Below are 19,901 nucleotides of genomic sequence, written 5' to 3' on the forward strand. Positions count from 1 at the left end.
ATTGTGATTAATTAATCAACTGATTGAAGGTCAGAAGCAGTGAATCTTTGGAAGTAGCTGTCTGCATTGAAATGTTTACCAGATGACGAAGGGTATGAGGAAGGGTATGGCTGGCTCTGTGAAGGTAGTATGCATATACGTGTAAAACTGTTTCAGAAAATCTGCTTTAAGTAGAGTGGAAGTTGTTTTACCAGATTATTAAGGGAGCAAAGGAAAAAAATAACTCCCTAGTAACTCTAAGACTCAAGCAAAGCAGGGGAGAAAGCCCATGGCTGATGCATAAACCAACAAACAAACCACTATGAGGCACAATACTGGCTGCCAGCAGACTACTGGGGGAATGGCTGGAAGGCTGTTGGCAGAAAAGGACCAGAAGGTGTTGGTTGGCAGCTGCCTGAGTACAAGGCATCAATGTGCCCACGTGGCCAAAGCAGTCAACAGTATCCTGGCTTGTGTCAGAAATTATGTGGCCAGCAGGACAAGTGGTTGTCCCCCTGTACTCAGACCTAGTGAGTCATATCCGAATCCTGTGTTCAGTTTCGGGCCCCTCACTACAACAAAGACATCTTGCTGTTGGAGTGCATCCAGAGAAGGGCAAAGGAGGTGGTGAAGAAGGGTCTGGATCAAAACCCTTATGAGGAGCAGCTGAGGGTAGTAAGGCTGTTTAGTCTGGAGAAAAGGAGGCTGAGGGGAGACCTCGTTGCTCTCTACAACAACCTGAAAGGAGGCTTTAGTGACCTGGGTGTCAGCCTCTTCTCCCAGATAATAAGTGATAAGACAAGAGGAAATGGCCTCAAGTTGCTCCAGTGGACGTTTAGATTGGGTAGTAGAAAAAATTTCTTCACCAAAAGCGTTGTGAAGCATTGGAACAGGCTACCCAGGGAAGTGCTGGAGTTACCATCCCTAGAAATATTGAAAAGGCATGTAGATATGGTGCTTGGGGACGTGGTTTAGTGGTGAGCTTATCAGTTTTAGGTTAACTGTTGCACTTGAGGACCTTCAAGATTTTTTCCCAACCTAAATAATTCTGATTCTGTTCTATGATTCTACTCACTGGAGTAGACTTACCTGTTTTCTATACATTTTAGCCACAGTGAACCAATGCTTCAGTGGTATTTGTTACCTACCTAGGACATTAAACTTCGCAAAGAAGGATGGAGACTTCAGATTTAGCAGGGGTAGAAGAACAGCAATCAAGTAAAATGGTACTGTTTGAGATTTGTTCCACCACTCCTGAAAGAGTTCAAAACCTGTATCGTTGCCAGAAGAGAAAATCACGCTCCTGTTCTCTGGTGGGTGACCGCTAGCAGCACTTGGACAAATGACTGGAAAAAAAGACAAGAAAAACATCCCCAGGTGAAAAGGGTTTTACTTGCGCAGAATCTTCACAGCAAAGATCCCATAATTTCTGCAGAGTGTTCTACCTATGGGGAATAAGGTGACTGGAAATCAGTGTCTGACAACTTAGTTCCTAACTTCTATTTGTTTTTCTGGGTTTTGTTGGTTTTTTTTTTTTTATCAGGAGTTCAGCACTAAGGTTTCACTGCCAGGCACCCAGCATTCGAGGCTGGCAAGTGCTATGGTTCATTCAGCGAAGTGCAAAGATGCTAATTTGTCTTAAGCTTGAGCTATGGCATAGGATTAGCCTTCAAGGTCATGTACATATAACCAAGTGCGCTTAATACCTACGTGCACCTGCTGGAATAAAGTCACAGCAACACACCCTTGCAGTTGGCTATTTAGCATTGTAATCTGTTCCTGCATGCCCCACTAAGATCATGTGAACCAAGATGCAAGTGCATATGTGTACAGAAGAGCCTGTATTATGTGTTCCCAGAGCAGCACACAGCAAACTAAGGGTGACAAGAAAGCTACTATAACAATTGGCAGATCTAAAACTCATGCACTGAATCAAAACATCCTGTCATCTTGGTGCTGTGCCAGGTCCAAGTGTATCACCACTAGAAAACACAACCAAACCAATTTCAGATGTGCACCCACAGTGCCGCCAAAACGTAACATCACATTTGTGTTACATGGCAGCTGATTGATGGCAGCACCTGAACAAGGGACTGGAACAAAATCAACCAAATAAAAAGATTAAAAAATGTGTTTATTTGATCTCTGTTGACATCAGTATTTTCTTCTAACACTTGTCTACAAAGTTATGTGTTGAAATATGAACCTGTCTCATTGTTTTCAAAATGCCTGAGTTTAAATTTTGGCATCCCACAACACCTGATATCCTTCCACAGTGGCTGCATCCCTGTTCTGTTACAAAGGCAAAGGCATAAAAAGTGTTCCATCAAATTTCTTTAGAGACCATTATGTTACTTTCCTTCAAGTTTTCTCATTTGCCTTCTCTCCATTTTATAAGAGGATTGTTTCACAGACTTTGAAAAATGCGTTTGTTCCTACTGATCTCCTTCGTAGCCCTGAATGCCCTGCTGAGTCATCTGAGCATGTGGTAGCCCTTAATTCTGTGAAGCAGCTGCTTTAAATCTTCCAGTTGCTGCAGGATGCTGTGCAATTTTGTTGTCTATTTTGTCTCCAAGTTATACCCCCTGCTGCATAAGAATGGGACAGAACAGCAGAGCACAAAAGAAAGAGCACTGAGCAGCTATTGGTGCTTTACTGGCAAGGACTGTAGGAGAAATAGGATTCAACACTGGCTCAAAAGAAAATCAATTGGTCTTCAGAATTATTTCTCAACTGCTTTGCTCATCTCCTAACAGCTGCTCTCCAGAAATACATCTGCAGCCAGTGTGAGATACAACTGCCTGTCTGGTACTGAAATGTTCCTCTACTCCTGTAAGCACCCAGGATACAGAAAATTTTCTGCTTCATAGCAAAGAACTACAACTTCAGTTACTATATACAGGCAAGAAGATTAGAGGCCGACAATGCCTAGCTCTTGCCTTCATTCTATATTATTCTGCCTACTTAAGAACTCCAAACAGACCTACCTTCACACTTGACTGAAGTTTCTTCCCTTGGTTGTACAAATGTCACTCTCCACAAAACACAAGCAGACACTCACGTATCCTGACACTACCTTATTTTTGCTCTCAGCACCATTACAGCAGTTCTTAGAGCATTTTTTTAAATAAGAATGTTGTTGTAGAGGTGGTGAGGAGCAAAGATGCCCCAGCCAAGATTTTTAAACAGTAAACAGATCTGATGTGCCTCAGTTTCAAGGTGCGAAAAGTTAAAATTTTAAAAAAGTTAAAATTCCTTAAGGCGATTTCTCACTGTGCAACTGCTGTTAAGGGGTCTAATAGCCATGGTTTTAAGGAGGATCTATCTTGTAATTTGCTTTCTAATTCTTATCCCCATGCTTACCTTCTTTTCTCCACCTCCCAATTATTAAACATTCCAAGTGCGTGGTTATTTGTAGAAGTACAAATATCACACAGAAAATTACAGTTTTTTTTTAAAAAACAGGTAATTAGGATATACACTTTATAACTGGAATATAGTTAGGCATGGAAACATGATTATCTGCCTTTAAACCTCCCCCCAGACTAGGAGACACAATACTAAGTGTTTTTTACCTTTGTTACTTCCATTTGTGCCAGGAACAATATCTGTTACATTAACGTCATGAACAAAGTCTGAAAAGAAGAAGAAAATATTACTATTAATAACCTAAATCTGCTATTAAGACTTTTATGCATTTACTTGATTAATATAAAGCAAGTGCTTTAAGAAAACCCTACCAGACTACTTTCTTCTCAGCAGCCCCATCCATTTACAGAATTCCAAGCCCTCCCGCCCAGCTGCTCATTGGTGTTCCCCCAGTACACCTCCACTTGTCCCAGCCCCTCTGTCTGCAGGGTTGTACAGCAGGTCAGTGAGGAGAGGCATCTTAAAACCAGCCTTCTTTGGGACAGAAAAAAGTGCATGCAGCCATATCCTTAGTCCACATGGTATTACAAGGGAAAAGCTTCCCCTATGCATTTTTCTCATCTTGTTTCAAAAGAGGCTGCATGGGATGCTTTTTCTACGTTGTACCGTCAAGAAGGAACTCTCTGGAAAAACGTCCAAGTCTCACAGTCTACAGTTATCTCTAATAGTATATTGTTTCCAATGCACTCCTGTGCTATTTCACTGCTCTGCCACATCAGACATTTTTGAGTTTCTGCAGCTTGACCAGTATGACAGCACTGGACACCAGTTTCCTTATTGATATCTAAATATACACACAGAAAATACCCATTAGTTTGGAAACTTAATTAGTGTCTCTCCGATTAAAATTTCCTTCTGCTTCAAGTGGGATTATTATGCACACAGAAAATCTACTGGGCAGTAGGCCTCAAATGCAATTAACAGCAGCTTGTTTCTTATAAAGAAAGCAAAAAGTCTTGTGGGAAGAAACCCATTTTTTTGTTTCTTCATTTTGATTTATGACACCTTGAATCACAAATGAGTTTCTCATAATTACTGACATCGGTTTAGTGTATGCAGTAATCAGAAGATATAATTAAAATCAGTAATCACCTCCTCATTTCACCAGTGGTTTTTTTTTCTTGATACTTAGAAAAAGTACCTAGTATGAACCCATCAAAAAGCCTGATAACATTTACAGAATTAGAGCTCTTGAATTAGTTATTATAGTTAAAATTATAGGATATCCAACTTATATTTCCTCTCTACATTTTCATACTAGCAACCACATTTGTGGATTCCTTTCTGTTTCACAAAACAAACTAGAACAAAATAGGGGATAGTTTAAAAAAAAAAAAAGAAAAACAGGATGTCTTACTTGGCTTTACATTTCTTCCATTCTCTGAGTAGTACTGGTTTCTAAACCACTCTCCCTTAGGAAATCAATTCTACTGTCCTCACCTAAACTGTGTGCGCAGATTTTTAAAAGTCATCTGAATGTACTAGAGTTAAAAACAGCAGCCTGCTTAAAATAACTTAGGAACACATGGCTGGAAAATGCCAAACCTAAATCCTATTACCTATTCTATAATGTAGTAATTAAGTAGCCACAGTGAAAGTAAGGACAAAAATCCAATGATTAAAGCTATCACAGAGTAAACTTAAATAATAACCCTTAACAAATATAGGTAAGTGATAAAATAACATGCCAGTCTCAGGGAAAGCAGGACCTTTTTTCCTAGAAAAGGAACTGTTTTGATCAGTCTGAAGTTTGCTTATTGGAATCGGAATAATTTAGGATTAAAGTGCTAACCTTATTGAAAAAGAAAACAACCCAAAAAAGTCTAAAATGAAACAGCCTTAACAACACATGAATTAGGTCAGCTGTAAAATACACACTAGTCATTAACCAATAAAGTAAAGCATGTCCTTCAGGGATGGTGGGAACTCTTAATTAAACATTGTTTAAGAGGTATAAATGTCTGTGCTGTTGTTTGCCTCAGAGATTTGTTAATTACCTTCAAAACAGAAACTCTTAAATCTTAGTTGTGCTATTCAACACTACGAGTCAGATTTTCAAAGCTCTCAATTCCATAATTTATTCCCACAACTCGACATACCTAATTGATTGCATCCACAAAAGCTTGTGTGTCTGTGCACATACAACAGTGTGAATAACCAATACATTTGCTTTTGTAGCAATGCCAGCGTAAGAATGGCACCTCCACAGTTCATCGCTCCCTCAGAGATTCTTGCAGAAACTTTCTATCTGGCAGCACTCTTAAGTTTGTTTGCTGAAATTTAGAATGAAACTAGATTTTTTTTTTTTTAAATACATAGTAGAAACAAGCACCAGCTTTAGGTTGTTTAAGCCGCACCAAGTAATGCAAATCAGATAATTGGTGTTTTTTTCTTTCATTAAAACCACACTTCAAGAGAGAGACTGAGAAACTGGCTTTGAAAACATAGATGACTATGCCCTTAACTCCATACACAGATCTTTCACACAAAGTAACAGAAGAATCAAGATTAAGTAAAATGGACAATCCTTTTTCAGTATAAATCAAAATCTTGATCTTCCCAGAAGATAGCTGCACAAGTTAACCAAAACCACATACTTACTGTATATAAACTTTCCTGTGTTGAACAGAAAGTTGGACATAAGCACCCAATAAACAACCATGGCTCCAACAAGTGAGATCATAGAAAATAAGAGGCTCGACCATTGACCAAAGGATCCAAAGTAATATTTGCAAACATCTGGGAATTCCCAGTTTGAAGTATCTATTAAAGCTGAAGACACACACACACAAAAAAAACCCAAACAACAAAAACAAACACATGTAAATAAAATATATTAGAGCCAGTAGAACTCTTCATGACCGTACGTGTTCTTGTTTTAGAATATTCTGACACAAATTCCCTGTGTTTCCAGGACTACGAAGATTGCTGCTAACTTTAAAGTCTAACACTCTTTAGGTGTTCGACTGAAGGAGGCTGAAGAACTAGAGGCTTTAATAGTGGTCATACTACAACTGTAAGTACTTTCAGAACCACCAGAATAAGACAATGTGACAAAAAAGCAGCCATGCATTTGCAGATAAAGCCTTTTGCAAGAGTTATGACAAAGCAGGCCAGATCTAGTCCTTAACAATGACTGAAATGAGTTGTCACAAACTGGAGGTCTAACTGCCCCTATTTCAGCAAGTATGAACTTAGTTTATGCATAAAAGCACGAGCTGTAAGAGCTGCAAAATAAGTTTTGAACAATACAAGGACATTTTAAGTAGAACCACTGTCAGTGTGGCAACTGTCCATAAATTGCTTCCAACACAGAACACAGACAAATACAAGTGTAATGCAGGCATACAACACAAGCCAATGCAGCCACAACCCACATTGTTCCACTGTAGAACATGTTTAGAAATACAATATAGATAACTGGTCAGTGCTTATGTAGAAGAAAAAAAGCCTCTACTTCTCTAAGTCCCCAAACGCTTAGTAATTTAACATCTGAAACCTTGCTTGCTAAAGAGTTTAGGTTTGGCTACAATCTTAGGACCCAAAGAATTGAAAGGAAGACAGATGTTTAGTTTACAGAGCTTAGATGCAAACTACAAAACCAGGGAGACATTAAAAGGAACAGCTTTTATCTGCAGGTCAAGTCTAACATGTGGTAAAGATAAAGACAAACCAAGAATCTATTAGATCCCTGTATTTCACACTCAATGGAACTATTTTCATTATGAAGCTCTGTATTTCTTACGTATCATTTTCCGTGATTTCACAACTCTGTAGCAGCAATAAAGAGTCAAAACGCCCATCAGTAAGATGAGAATGATTCCAGAAGTAAAGCCTGCCTGTTAAGACAGAGAAATATTTTACTTTCTTTATCAATAACAGTATTGAAAAATAGAGTCATGGTCCTAAAAGCATTTTCATATGCATAATTTTTTCATAGTTTTACCTGTTTTATTCCCCATGGGATACTTAATATAGACGTACCCATCATCGTATTCCATATCATAAATCTAGAAAGTAAAAAAAAAGTGAATAATTCAAGAAGCACGCTTACTTCATACTATCTCTTAGCTACAATAGTTATGAATATAACACAGAACATTCAATAACAATGCATTTTCTGGCTAATATATGGCAAGGTGCTTAACATACATTGTCACTAGACTGGAGTTTTTACCATAGCCATCTGTGCAACTGTCAACTTTAAAAGCAGTTCCTAATGGACTGTACACATAGATTTCATCAGGAGCTGGAAGGACATGATCAGGAGCAATCTAACAAATGGATGAAAAGCAAGACTTATTAGTAACACCAAAATAACTGTTGTCCCAAATACATCAACTATTTTAAACAACAAAACCTTTCCAGGAAAAGCGCATTAAAAAAAAAAAAAAGAGGTTGGACTACATTTATTTCATCCCCATGAAAAAAATAGTTGATAGGATTTTAGATTTTTAGCTAGATAGCCGAAAAACAGATTTGTTTTCTGCAAAATGCCTATAATGCACTATGTGCAGATCATACAAGTTTAGTCATTGCAGCTGACCACTGCTTAAACCCTCATAAAGATTGGAGAAATTAATACACACATCTGGGCAGCTTGAACCACTCTTGCAAAATTCAAGCTGTTAGTATGTTTTCTTTGGATGGTGAAGGGATTGCACCAGAAGTCAATCATAACTAGTGACAGCATAACCCTTGTGAAAACACTCAACTACTAGGCATTTATTTCAAAGCCAGCTGCAAAGTGATTCTTCCCCATCTTCATTTGTGCCTCTTTTACAAACCCTGGCTGTGGAAGATCCAACATGCCAAGGACCACTCAGTTTACCTGTCCCTGTCTTTGTCTTACCAATGCCCTGTCTGTAGGAGATGTGAGCCTGCTATAGTAATGAATCCGCTTATTCATTGCTGAAGCTTCATCAGTGACTCTTTGCATGTCATCATTCACACTGACTATGTTTGTAGGCTCCACGTGAAAAGGTCTAAAGGAGGAGAGAAACAGAAAACCCCTTAAAATTCTAGGATATAAGCATTAATATATAACTCAGTGAACATCTTAGCACATAAAGCAAACACAAAAATATAATTGCCATGCGAGAAGTTGCCATCCATGAAAGAGATTTGTGTTTATAACACTCATATTAAAATGGCCTCTTGCCCAAATTCTGCAGGGCAACCTAACATCAAAATTCAGACCTAATATCCAGTTTATTAGTACTCAACAATGAGTCACACCAGAACAATATGTTAATAAGCTTGGTCAAGCTTATTAGTGCTTGTAACCACTGTTGCCAGAACTAGTGGTGAGGAACAGAGGCAGGAACAGAAAGCGTGAGAATGCAGAAACAGAGAGGAGAAAGAAAAAGAGAGGAATGAGCAGCAGATGCAAGGACTACCTATGAAAAGACTAGGCACTACGAGTTTAGCTAAAAACACTACAAAATTGTGTTTAATGGGAAAGGAATCAAGCCCATGTGCTCATATTATTTCTAAGCAAATCCAACCAGGTATGGAATTTGTCACAAAACGTGGAACGCCAGATGTCCATTTTCAGTTCTGAACTAATTCATGACTTCCCTTCAGATTTAATTAATTAACCATGGAGAATCAATGACAGAAGTCCCACATCTCTCATACAGAGACACAGAGAACACAGCTGGTTTCTCTTCCCCTTCCCAATCTGAGTGAGACTGCTGGCACAGCCACAACCATATGCCCCACATTTTCTCTGCACACAGAGGTACAGGGCAAGCGGAATGAAAGCTGCTGCCAGTTACAGCATAAATCTAGCTTCATGCAAGGGACGCTACCAGATACATGAACTAATAAAGATACTGCAGAGTTTTGTTTTTTTTTTTAATTAAGTACAATTTAAGTTTACTTCCATATAGGCATACTACACTATTGCCTTAATGCGCCAATCAGGGTTGGCACTTGCAGGCTAATTTGTCAAATAAGAGAAGGGATACTACTGATCTGTAAGCCTTGATACATGGTTTGAAGTTTTTCACCCTTTCACCAATGCTTTCCATATCTAAAACAATCTCAACAGCTCTCTGATCACCTTCTTCCAGGCTGTTTAAATCACTCAGAAACAAGAACCACTCCAAAACTAGAAGCCAGAAAAGTACAGATCACAAGTATCAGGCTACCAAGAGCAGAAATTAGGTCAGCAATAAATCCATGCCATTTTTCCTGCAATACAAGCAAAGCCTATTTGAACTGACTGTTTCTCAATACTCATCTCTGGCTGAGACTACAAAGCAATTTGATCAACCTCTCCAGCCCTAGCTCTCAATACCATGACAGAGACAAAAGTCCCATTCTCTTTCCCAGTGAATCATTAAACATTTGCACCAAGGTACTACCATTTATCTAGAAGGAAGAAAAAGAATACAGCTCCGAAGCTGGTGGCTATATCTTTGGAAGAGATTAAGGTAGGTCCTTATTCCTGTGTGCTTAAGGGGACACAGCAGGTAAGAGAATTTATGAGAATTTATTTACAATAGCTAGCCTGAAAAACAACGCTTTTTTTCACCAGGGGAAACACACCAGTCAAACACAGCTGTTTTCCACAGCACAATGAGCACCGCCAAGATGCAGGATTTCATGCAGGATGCCCACACCTCCCATATTCAACACCTTGCATGGATACTTCAGAAACCATTCCCAGAAAACCTGCAGCTGCACTCATCTGCTAGTTATCTCTCACCCACAAAAATGAACAGTTAAGACTACTACTAGTGCTGGTTCAGGAAAAGAGAGAAAGAGTACTTCTGTCCAAACTCCTTCACATTATGAACTTGGGTATAGCATTTTTTGCAAGCAAAGAAAATGAAGAGATGCTCATGACCAAAGTTGCTTTCAAATATTCTGCTAGACAAAATTCAAGTGTTGGACTTGCAGGGTTAAGGGGAAGAGCAGGATAGGAAAACTTGTTTGCCAAATACCACACAATCTTGCAATTGCTAAGGGTGCTACATAAGGGTGCTACATCTTTTTTCCGGATATTTTCAGCAATGTACTACATCTTGCAGAGGAACAAAGCAGTATAGTGAATACCTATCTCAAGAAGTTTTAAACAAGATAATACTGTTTTCTGAGTACGTTTGTTGAAATATTTTTAAACAGCAAGCAACCGCTTCTGGACATCTAATTGAAAGTAGTGTTGTGTATTGGGCTGTATTGGGTAACATAATACAATTTTTTGTGTCATTGTGTGTTCTGGCTCTACATGATGGTATTAATAACCACATCAGACAAACTTTCCATATTTAAGTAAATACAAAAGCCCCCACTTTTACAGGACGCTTAACAATTTCTTTCCTCTCCTCCAAAAAGACCACAAAAAGCCACTTCAGCTTACTGCACGTATTTCTCTGATGCCCCACACTCACCAGTTAGATTTCAGGGATGTAACAGGATTACTACACCAAAATAAAGGTAGGAAGTTCCTACGGCTTCATCTTTTTACTAAGTCACCAAATTATTATAGGAATGCTGTATGTAGCACATGTCAAACAAGGGAGTAAAACTGACTCACTACCACAGAAACTATAGTAACGAGAAAAAGTAATATTATTAAGACTATATTCATAGGCTATATATTCCTTAATCGGGAACTGCTTATCTGAATAGGAACATTATGGATGTCAGTGAACTTCTCTTAAGGAAAGCTGTGTCAAAGAATTCCACGACCGACTTTTTAATTTTTAAGCTGCTTGAATTCATATAAACATTGTAAACTGTAAACTAGCAGATTATTCTACGAGATCTTTATTCTTTGGTAACACGTCTGACAACACTAGCATCTTAAAATGCTGGATGCAGAACCAAAATAACCTGTCAGGGCACAATACCAAGTCACCACTGTTGCTGACGGGACACACATTTTTAACACAAAGAATCACAAGTCTTACCATACCACATTTAAAGCACTGTCACGTCTTCTGTGTCAAAGACAAAGCTATTCTACCCTTCTCTTTCAAAGACTTAAGAAGGAATTAAGAAAGTTCTAATTCTTCCCAGTTAGAAATAATACCACTAGGAACCAGTAAAAATGTTGGCAACAGAGTAAAAGGAACACATGGGTGTGGGTCAGTAAAGCATCATGAACCAGAAAAGGTAGTTTTGCAAGGTTAGACCGACCATTGTTTGCATTTTTCTAAATTAAAAAACTTTGAAATTTAAAGGGAACCAACCACTTTTGCATGAAAAAGGATTCTCTGACTGCCATCTACAGACACTGCTTAATTTATAACTGCTTAATTTCACCTACGATCTCTCCTACATTGTGTGAGAACACTACAGGACTTCAAAAAGAACAGAAAAGGAAAGAAGGCTTGATCTCCTTTCAGCAGGGGGTAGCGTCAAGTATTTCACATGCAAAACAACCAACACAAAACATTTGTTTCTTTGAAGGTTCAGGTATTCCTGAAGACTACTGCAGTAACAATAGATAGATTCAAGGAGTGGTCAGAAGAAAAAACGAAACTCTTTTTCTTGCATACAATGATCACCAGTAAGTCATTGCAGCAATGACATTCTAGTTTTTAAAGGGAACTACAAAATGGGCAAAACACACCCAATATGGTACGAGTAATTCAGGTCATTGTGAAGAACAAAAACATCCTCCTGAAGAGGATTAGAAGTGGCTTTATATTCTCCCCAAATTAGCAAAGGAAAACTACACAAAAAAAAATTTACAACTCTAAAAAACAATTAACTTATTGTTCTTATGTAAACACTGAGAAGCCTGCCTTTCAAAAAGCCCAATTCCTCCAAGCTGTTAAAAAACCCGAATAACTATGTAAATGCTGTCAAAACTCAAACAACCCAAACAAAAGAACAGAAGAGCACTAAGAAAGACAAACAGTGATTATATGCAAATCACACAAAACATTTCAAGAGCCATCTCAGTCACAGCAAAACGACCACCCACCAACCAACAGCTGATCAGGTTTCTGAACAGAAAGTTAAAACAAAAACTAAGCTGAGCAAATCACGTACTACTGCACTTGCATAGTTTGATAATTCAAGAAACCTCTCTCCCTGGACTTGTTGTTCCCTGAAGAACCAATGTAAAAGCCCTTCAAACCACCCACTGTTGTGACCACGCCTGACAGCAGGCCTTCTTCTGAAGACTGCACTGTCTCTCCTAATAGGCTTAGGTAGAGTTCTTTGTTTGGCCTCACTATGATTTCCAGGCCTTCCTGATACCCCAGCACGCACAGCGTTTGTCTTTGTGCTGCTGCATGCTTGGAAGGCAAAAGAAAATCGAGGAATGAACTCAAGGGAGGAGAAATAAGAACAAAATGGACAGATCTGCAAAGCTAGAGGTTGTGGAGGTAAGAAAACAATCCAAGGACGTGCTTCTGCTTTTGGGGAGGAAACCAAATGCTGTGTGCTATGACCTTTTGTGAAGCTGAGTATCCAAACTTAAAAAATGACAAGAACAAAAATACACATTGAGGAAATGATACATAATCTTGCTTTTGAAAAGTGGATCTTGGCATTTCAATATGCCACAAAGGTGTAAACTTCTCTCATTACTCCTGCGTGACCACACCACCCGAAACCTACTGCTCCTCAAACACAAAGCGTACTTCCTCTGACACAGGGAGCCATAAGCCATATAAATTAGCAATCTTCTTATGCCAGAAGGGCATCAGACACACCTCAGAAAGAAGATAAAGCAAGAATTCATTTGCACAGTTCTTCTTCCCACCTGCAAGAAACCTACTGCTCCCTAATCTTTATACACACAGTTCTATATGCTCCTGCACCTGTGCTCCTTGTTCCCCTGAGCTCGCTCTTGACGCTGATCCTCCTTTCTCTGCCCGCAGAGGAAAAAAGAGATTGTTTACCCCTGGCTAAAGTGTAAGCAGCCTCGGACAGCAGCAATACAGAATAATGAAGAACTCTGCTGAGATGGTCCCCAGCAAGACGCTTTTGTGTACAACAGTGCCATCTTCAGTTCATCCGGGAAAACTGCTCCATTGAAAGAGTTGGAATGAAAAGGGGGGGGAAGAGCCATAGAGGCGAAGAGGTAAGCGTGGGACTATTCCTTTGCGTAAAAAGCAGTGTTGGTTGCTGCAGCTGGCAAAAGGAGGATAGCTTCCACTCCCGTATCAGCTTGATTCCAGGACCAGCTTGCAGAAATCTTAGCTGCAACAGCAGAGGAAGTCACCCACTCCAACCTCTTCCAGGGAACAGAGCTCTTAAATTCTAAGAAAAAATGCAAAATAACCACTTGGCTAGATATGCATTATTTTTGCAGCCATGGCAAAAAGGCTGGGCTGATGAATTTTGCTTTATCTCAACAAACATTACATTTTTTTCTTAAAGGCTGTAAAGCTTGCTCAGTTGCCTCTACCAGCAAATAACATACTTCTTCAGCATCACTTGAAGAATACAGAGCCATTTATACATACTGACACCCATTTATCCAACAAACTTTCTCGCATAGTCTCAACATTTCAATTTGTTGTGCTAAGTAAAAACCATCATGCTTCAGCATACACGCTAAACTCAGTGTTTGAAAAGCACTTAAAAAGTTGTATGCCAAGTTGTTAATTGGAGTGCTCTCTCTGAAGTCACATCAATAAGAAGTCTCAGCCTTATAAACAAAACACAATACCAGCCATTTGTTCACCTGGTGCTTGAAAATAACATCATATAGAGACAAGGCAGGACCCGTTTGTACTCAGATCCTGGTTTCCTCCAAATATTAGTCTCCTGTCTTTGCAGGTTTCTGTTACTAAAAGCAAAGATTAAGCAACCCATTGCTATAAACAATTCATTCAGGATCAGCCTTTGTCGTACCTTTTGCATTTAAGGTCTTCTGGATTAAACTGTATATTCATACCATGACTGCTTTCATCACCTTCTACAGGAACCAAGAGAGGTTTGGTGTCCTCTTCCATATTTAGTGAATGTGCCTTCGTCTAGATTCTCTCAGTTACTCTGACCTGAAAAAAAAGGAAATGACACAACTGCCATTAAGTAGAACTGTATTCCTGCTACAAATTTAAGACTGGCAGAGTCCCACAGCCACAGAAGCTCCTGGGGTGAAAAGCACCTGAAAATCCCTTAAACTTGCCACATGAGAATTCTCCTTCCATAATACAAATATCACAGGGCAGACGCAGCGGGGACAGTATTTTTTACAACACGCTATACTTTTTAGTAAAGTGGTCAATGTACAATTGTGCTTTGAAGCTCCTTTAGCACTCCAACAAGCAATGTAAATTGAAGGGATGTGATGGCTACTGTGGCTTACGTTGGGACTGAAACAAGTTTGTAAAAAATGTGGCTTGGAATCCAAATAACCTTTGAGCTACCACAAATAAGAATGAAGTCCACAACGTGCAAATTAACATTGAGTATATTCATACATAGGTCTTCTCTTCCTGCTTTCAAAGTACGAGACTCCTTTTATTGCTCCACTGTAAGACCAGTGTTATTTTAAAAGGAGTTAAATTTCCAATTTGTAACAGTACAGCTGAGAACAATTTATCACAGTTATTGGAGATTACTGTTTTGCTGAACTACTCCAAACTTTGCAGCAGAAACATATGCCATTTTCCCGTGTATTTCCCAGACTAAAGATTAGATTATTGCACTCTACTAGAAGTGTCCAGGCTCTTTGAATTAAAGGCAATTAATGGTTTAATAACACATTAATAACAAAGTATTATATGCATTCAGAGCTCTCTTGGCCAAACAATGGGGAGAAGATCACTTTTAAGCTAATGGAATTCTACTTAGACTGAATTACAGTCCTCGCATGGGACTTGCTGCAGTCTCACAGATAAACAAAGGTAATGGCTTTAACAGCTTTAATCCCTGCTACCTCCCGAAGAATTCATCAGCCATAACAACTTCTTCCAATAAAAATGGTAGAAGCATCTGCTCTTTCAGGTGGACTATCTCCTGATGCTTTAGAATGCCAGGGTGATGGAAAGGCAGATCTAAGTACCAGAGCTGGCACAAGATAAGGCAGGACAAAACTGGTCATTTGACACCTGGGGGGGTGATGAAGGAAGATAAAATAAAGAAAAGAACAAAGTGAAGGCTCATCAAAGGGATCTGAACAGACTGGACCACTGGGCTGAGATCAATGGCATGAAGTTTAACAAGGCCAAATGCCGGGTCCTGCACTTGGGGACAACACCTTATGCAGTGCTACAGACTGGGGGAAGAGTGGCTGGAAAGCTGCCTGGAGGAGAAGGACCTGGGGGTGTTGATTGACAGCGACTGAACATGAGCCAGCAGTGTGCCCAGGGGGCCAAGAAGGCCAATGGCATCTTGGCCTGTCTCAGAAACAGCGTGGCCAGCAGGTCCAGGGAGGTTATTCTACCCCTGTACTCGGCACTGGTGAGGCCACACCCCGAATCAGTTCTGGGCTCCTCACTACAATAAAGGCGTTGAAGACCTGGACCATGTCCAGGGGAGAGCAACAAAGCCAGTGAAGGCTTAGGAGGAGCAGCTGAGAGAGCTGGGGATGTTTAGCCTTGAGAAGAGGAGGCTGAGGGGAGACTTTATCACTCTCTACAACTACCTGAAAGGAGGTTGTGGAGAGGAGGGAGCTGGGCTCTTCTCCCAGGTGACAGAGGACAGGACAAGGAGGAATGGCCTCAAGATCAGCCACGGGAGGTTCAGGCTCGACATCAGAAAAGAATTTTTCACAGAATGGGTCATTGGGCACTGGCAGAGGCTGTCCAGGGAGGGGGTTGAGTCACCATCCCTGGAAGTATTTAAAAGACGGGTGGATGAGGTGCTGAGGGACATGGTTTAGTGGTTGATAGGAATGGTTGGACTCGATGATTCAGGAAGTCTTTTCCAACCTAGTGATTCTGCGTGATTCTGTGTATCTGTCCTCAAGGAAATAAGCTGTAAAGCCCCAAGCCCAGAAATTACATCAACCTAAGTTAAGTACTGACATGGTTGTATCCCTTCCTGACTGCATGTTGCTAATCCTCTTGCATTAGCTCATCTTGCTAATGCCTTCACAAAAAAACCCAACAAACAACAAAACCAAGAGAACAAAAAAAAACCAAAACAAAACAGAAAACCCCCAAAGAATCTGAAGGAGAGCATGAAAAAGGAAGGAAAATCAGAAATTTTCAACCACAACCACTCGGTAGGGTTCAAACAATTCCTTAAAGAGGAGTAGGAGAAAATTGAAGACAAGGACAGTGGGGACAGTGGGAAGCACAAAGACTGGTTCAACCTGCTGAGAAAGTGCATTTTATAGTGCAGGCACCTGCTTGCCCTCTCCTTCCCCATCCCAGTGTGCTGAGCACAGGCAATGGCTCTTTGCTATCAACAGGAGGTGACTGCTGGAGACTCCAGTTCAACAAAACGCTACTGAAAGTGGTCTGAAAGTCCTGCCCTTGACAGCCCAAGGGCATTGGTGCGATCCTACACTAAACTGGACTGGGAAGGCTGATACAGATGAAAAGTAACTGTTCTTTTCCTTGTTTCAAATACAAATCAGTGCTGAGCTTGGGGCTTGTCATCCAGCTGCACATATGTGCATGCCTGTGCAAAGAGAGGACAATGTATGGGCGCATCCATTTCACCAGGCAGCACTGTCAGTCTCCTCCTACTTTCAGCATCCATGACAAAAGACTTGTTTAAAGGCATGATTTTGAATTTAAAGGCATGATTTTCTTTTGTTCATTTTAACTCTTTGAGAGGACGTAATAAATGATCAGTGATAATCAAGGCCAGCTTGGATGAGGCCTTGGGCAGCCTGATTTAGTGGGATGTCCCTGCCCATGGCAGGGAGGTTGGAACTAGATGATCTTTAAGGTCCCTTCCAACCCAAAACATTCTACAATTCTATGTTTCTATGATAATAACTCGAGCAATTTCAAGAGCCCTATCTGCAGTCACTGATAGCATCCTCTTTCTCTTGCACTTCATTTTTGCTGTCACGCTCTCTAAAGCTTTTTTCCCATCTTTTTTGCAGAGCCTTTCCAAGATGGGGCTTCTTTTACCTACCTTAACTTACTGCTTCCTGTCTTCTTACACTGTAGCTATTCCAAAACCCACCACCTTGGATTCTTGACCCCAGAAGTCATTCTCTTCCACACCACTGCTGCTAGTTCTCTGGCCTCAACTAAACATCTTACATTCTCTCATCCTTCTCAGCTGCTCTGGTGACACTCAGCTTATGAATTCCTGCTCTTCATTTCTCCTATTTTCTGTCTTCTTTACACACGGTCAAAGTTGCTTTCCAAGTCTGCCTTTAGCAAGTGCTCTTTACAGAGACATTTCTTAATGCACAACAATATTTTTATTTCCTTTCATGTGGTGCTCTGTTCCTTTCCCAGACTGAGTTATAGCTCTTCTCTTGTTCAGTTCTTTCCTATTCTTTTCACTTATTTTTCTGTAGCTCTACGTCATCTCCTTTCTCCCTATTGATTTGCTGTACTGTTATATTCACCCCAGTACACATCAACTTCCTTCAGCAGCTAAATACTTCTGAAACAAATCCACAGGCCCCAGAGATTTCATGCACTGCTACAGATACTCCACATACTCCTCTGCCATTCCCATTACAAAATGCTTTTTGCATCCCTCTGACCACACCTGAAGACAGCAGCCTTCTTGCACCTTTATTTTTTGCTTTTAATTGTCATCTCTCAAGTCTATAGCTTTTTTCCTTCCAAGACCTCACCGCTGGTCTAGGGCAGAAGACTGAAAATGTGATAGTATCTTCTTTATTCTTTATCTTTTTCACCTTAACATCCTGCATGCTTTTTCTCAAAAAAAAGTCTCAAAACCAGATCTCTCACTCATTCTGCCTTTTGCAACTCTTTCCAAGTTTAAATCACATTTTTGATTTAGCCACAATAATGCAGGTGAAAATTTAAATTCCTAACAACTAAACTGAAACTGAAAATAAACTCAAATCCCGAATACTCTGAAGTGGTTTTAGCCAGAATTTTCCAGAAGACTGCAGGACTGAGATCCCTTCCTTCCACAGGCCCCATTTTATGGTGCAGATTAAGCAGAAATCAAATCCTGATTTAAGATACTGCATTGAACACGTCTTCCCTAAAACCTGTTGTAAATAATGCATTTGTGTTTTACAATTCAATCTGACAAATCCTGACAACATTGATCATATTTGATTTTCTTTGTACTATGGCTATAAAGAACAAACCCAGAACATTTTATAGTATTCCATAAAGAAAAACAATTGTTCCAAAATGCAGCATACATGAGGTTGGGCAAGATAGCCTGACTGGGGCTTAGGGAGTGTGGGAGCAACACCAAATATAGGGATTATTAATTGGGTCTAAGATAAAGCGTGAAGCTGGTACCAAGCGTATTAGAATAAACATTATTTAAAAGACCAGGTGTTCTGAATTAGACACACAGGATAATGAATACTGAATGTATGAGAAGGCCTGGCTGGAAAAAAAATGCCTGGGAAAAAGTGGACACAACTGAAAAATGTTAAGAGAGCACTGAACAGACAAAACCATTCTGTTTGTCTGACGTTCAGAAACCAAAGAGCTGTATAAAGATCTGCCTGTGATAAGCAGTAGTACTTTCCTAATTCGACCTCTGTATGCTGTGATTAAAATACGCTTAGGGAAGACAACGAGGTCTGCATCGCCTTCATCACTGCAAGGGAATTCTGGCTTACCAATACTTCTAGAGTGTGCTTAAAAGTTGGATTGGTGAAGAGAGTTTTTTACACCTCTGTTGTTGAGAACAGGTAGGGTAAGCTCACGAGCAGCGAGGCGGTTACTTTACAACCAGATGCAGCTATGACACATGGGAATACTGCTATGATACATGGGGATACTGCTAAAGCTCGAAAGACAGCAGGAAGCAGGAGAACAAAGTTATCACCTTAGAGGTTAACCAAAGCGTTTAACACCGTTTCTTAGGGTTTACGAGTTCCGAGGCCCTCGAGACCTGTTCCCTGCCCGGGGGCCCCCGGGCGGCACTCTCTCTCCGCTCTTACCACGCTCCGTCCCTGCGCGCCCTCGCCCCGGCTCAGCCTCCGCGCGCGCCCCCCAGCGCGCCGCCGCTCAGCCTCCTCCGCCCTGCTCTGCGCCCGCCCCGGCTCCGCGCCCCCCCTTTCCCCCCGGCTCCTACTCCGCGCTCCTCCCCCTTCAAAGCGCCTGCTCCGCGCCCCCTCCTCGCTCCCCGCTCCCCCCGCTTTTGCTCCACTTCCCCCCCGTCCTTCTCCGTGCTTCCCTCGCCCCTGCTCTGCGCGCCCCCACCCCCGGCGCAGCGTCCTTGCGTGCTCCCTCCTGTTCCGCGCTTCCCCTGGCTCCCGCTCCGCGTTCTCCCCGCTCCAGTTCCGCTCTCCCCCCGGCTCCCGCTCCGCTCCCGCCGCCGCAGTCCCGTACCCGCTGCGCCGCGGCAGGCAGAGCCCGGGCCGGGGCGGAAGGCGCGTGCCCGCCGGACTACGCTTCCCAGCCCGCCGCGGGGGGGCGGGGCCGCGCCGCCTCTTAAAG

At 41.1% G+C, this 19,901-nt stretch overlaps 1 protein-coding gene across 3 annotated transcripts in view; it reads right to left on the reverse strand.

Moving 5' to 3' along the window:
* The window catches only part of SLC38A9 (solute carrier family 38 member 9), a 44,663-nt gene extending 24,762 nt beyond the window's left edge, over window positions 1-19,901 (reverse strand). For 2 of the 3 annotated variants that reach the window (XM_054054462.1, XM_054054461.1), the window contains exons 1-9: window positions 19,794-19,901; window positions 14,236-14,381; window positions 8,261-8,393; window positions 7,561-7,682; window positions 7,355-7,418; window positions 7,154-7,247; window positions 6,010-6,180; window positions 3,555-3,614; window positions 1,128-1,325 (exon numbers count right to left, since the gene is read on the reverse strand). In XM_054054462.1, coding sequence (XP_053910437.1) covers window positions 1,128-1,325; window positions 3,555-3,614; window positions 6,010-6,180; window positions 7,154-7,247; window positions 7,355-7,418; window positions 7,561-7,682; window positions 8,261-8,393; window positions 14,236-14,336 — 943 coding nt within the window. In that variant the 5' untranslated portion in view covers window positions 14,337-14,381; window positions 19,794-19,901. Of the gene's footprint in view, window positions 1-1,127; window positions 1,326-3,554; window positions 3,615-6,009; window positions 6,181-7,153; window positions 7,248-7,354; window positions 7,419-7,560; window positions 7,683-8,260; window positions 8,394-14,235; window positions 14,382-19,793 lie in introns of those variants that run through there. The other variant, XM_054054463.1, reaches the window with a different exon arrangement.

The sequence above is a fragment of the Cuculus canorus genome, chromosome Z (genome assembly GCF_017976375.1).
Source record: "Cuculus canorus isolate bCucCan1 chromosome Z, bCucCan1.pri, whole genome shotgun sequence".
In the NCBI taxonomy this organism is placed as follows: Eukaryota; Metazoa; Chordata; class Aves; order Cuculiformes; family Cuculidae; genus Cuculus; species Cuculus canorus.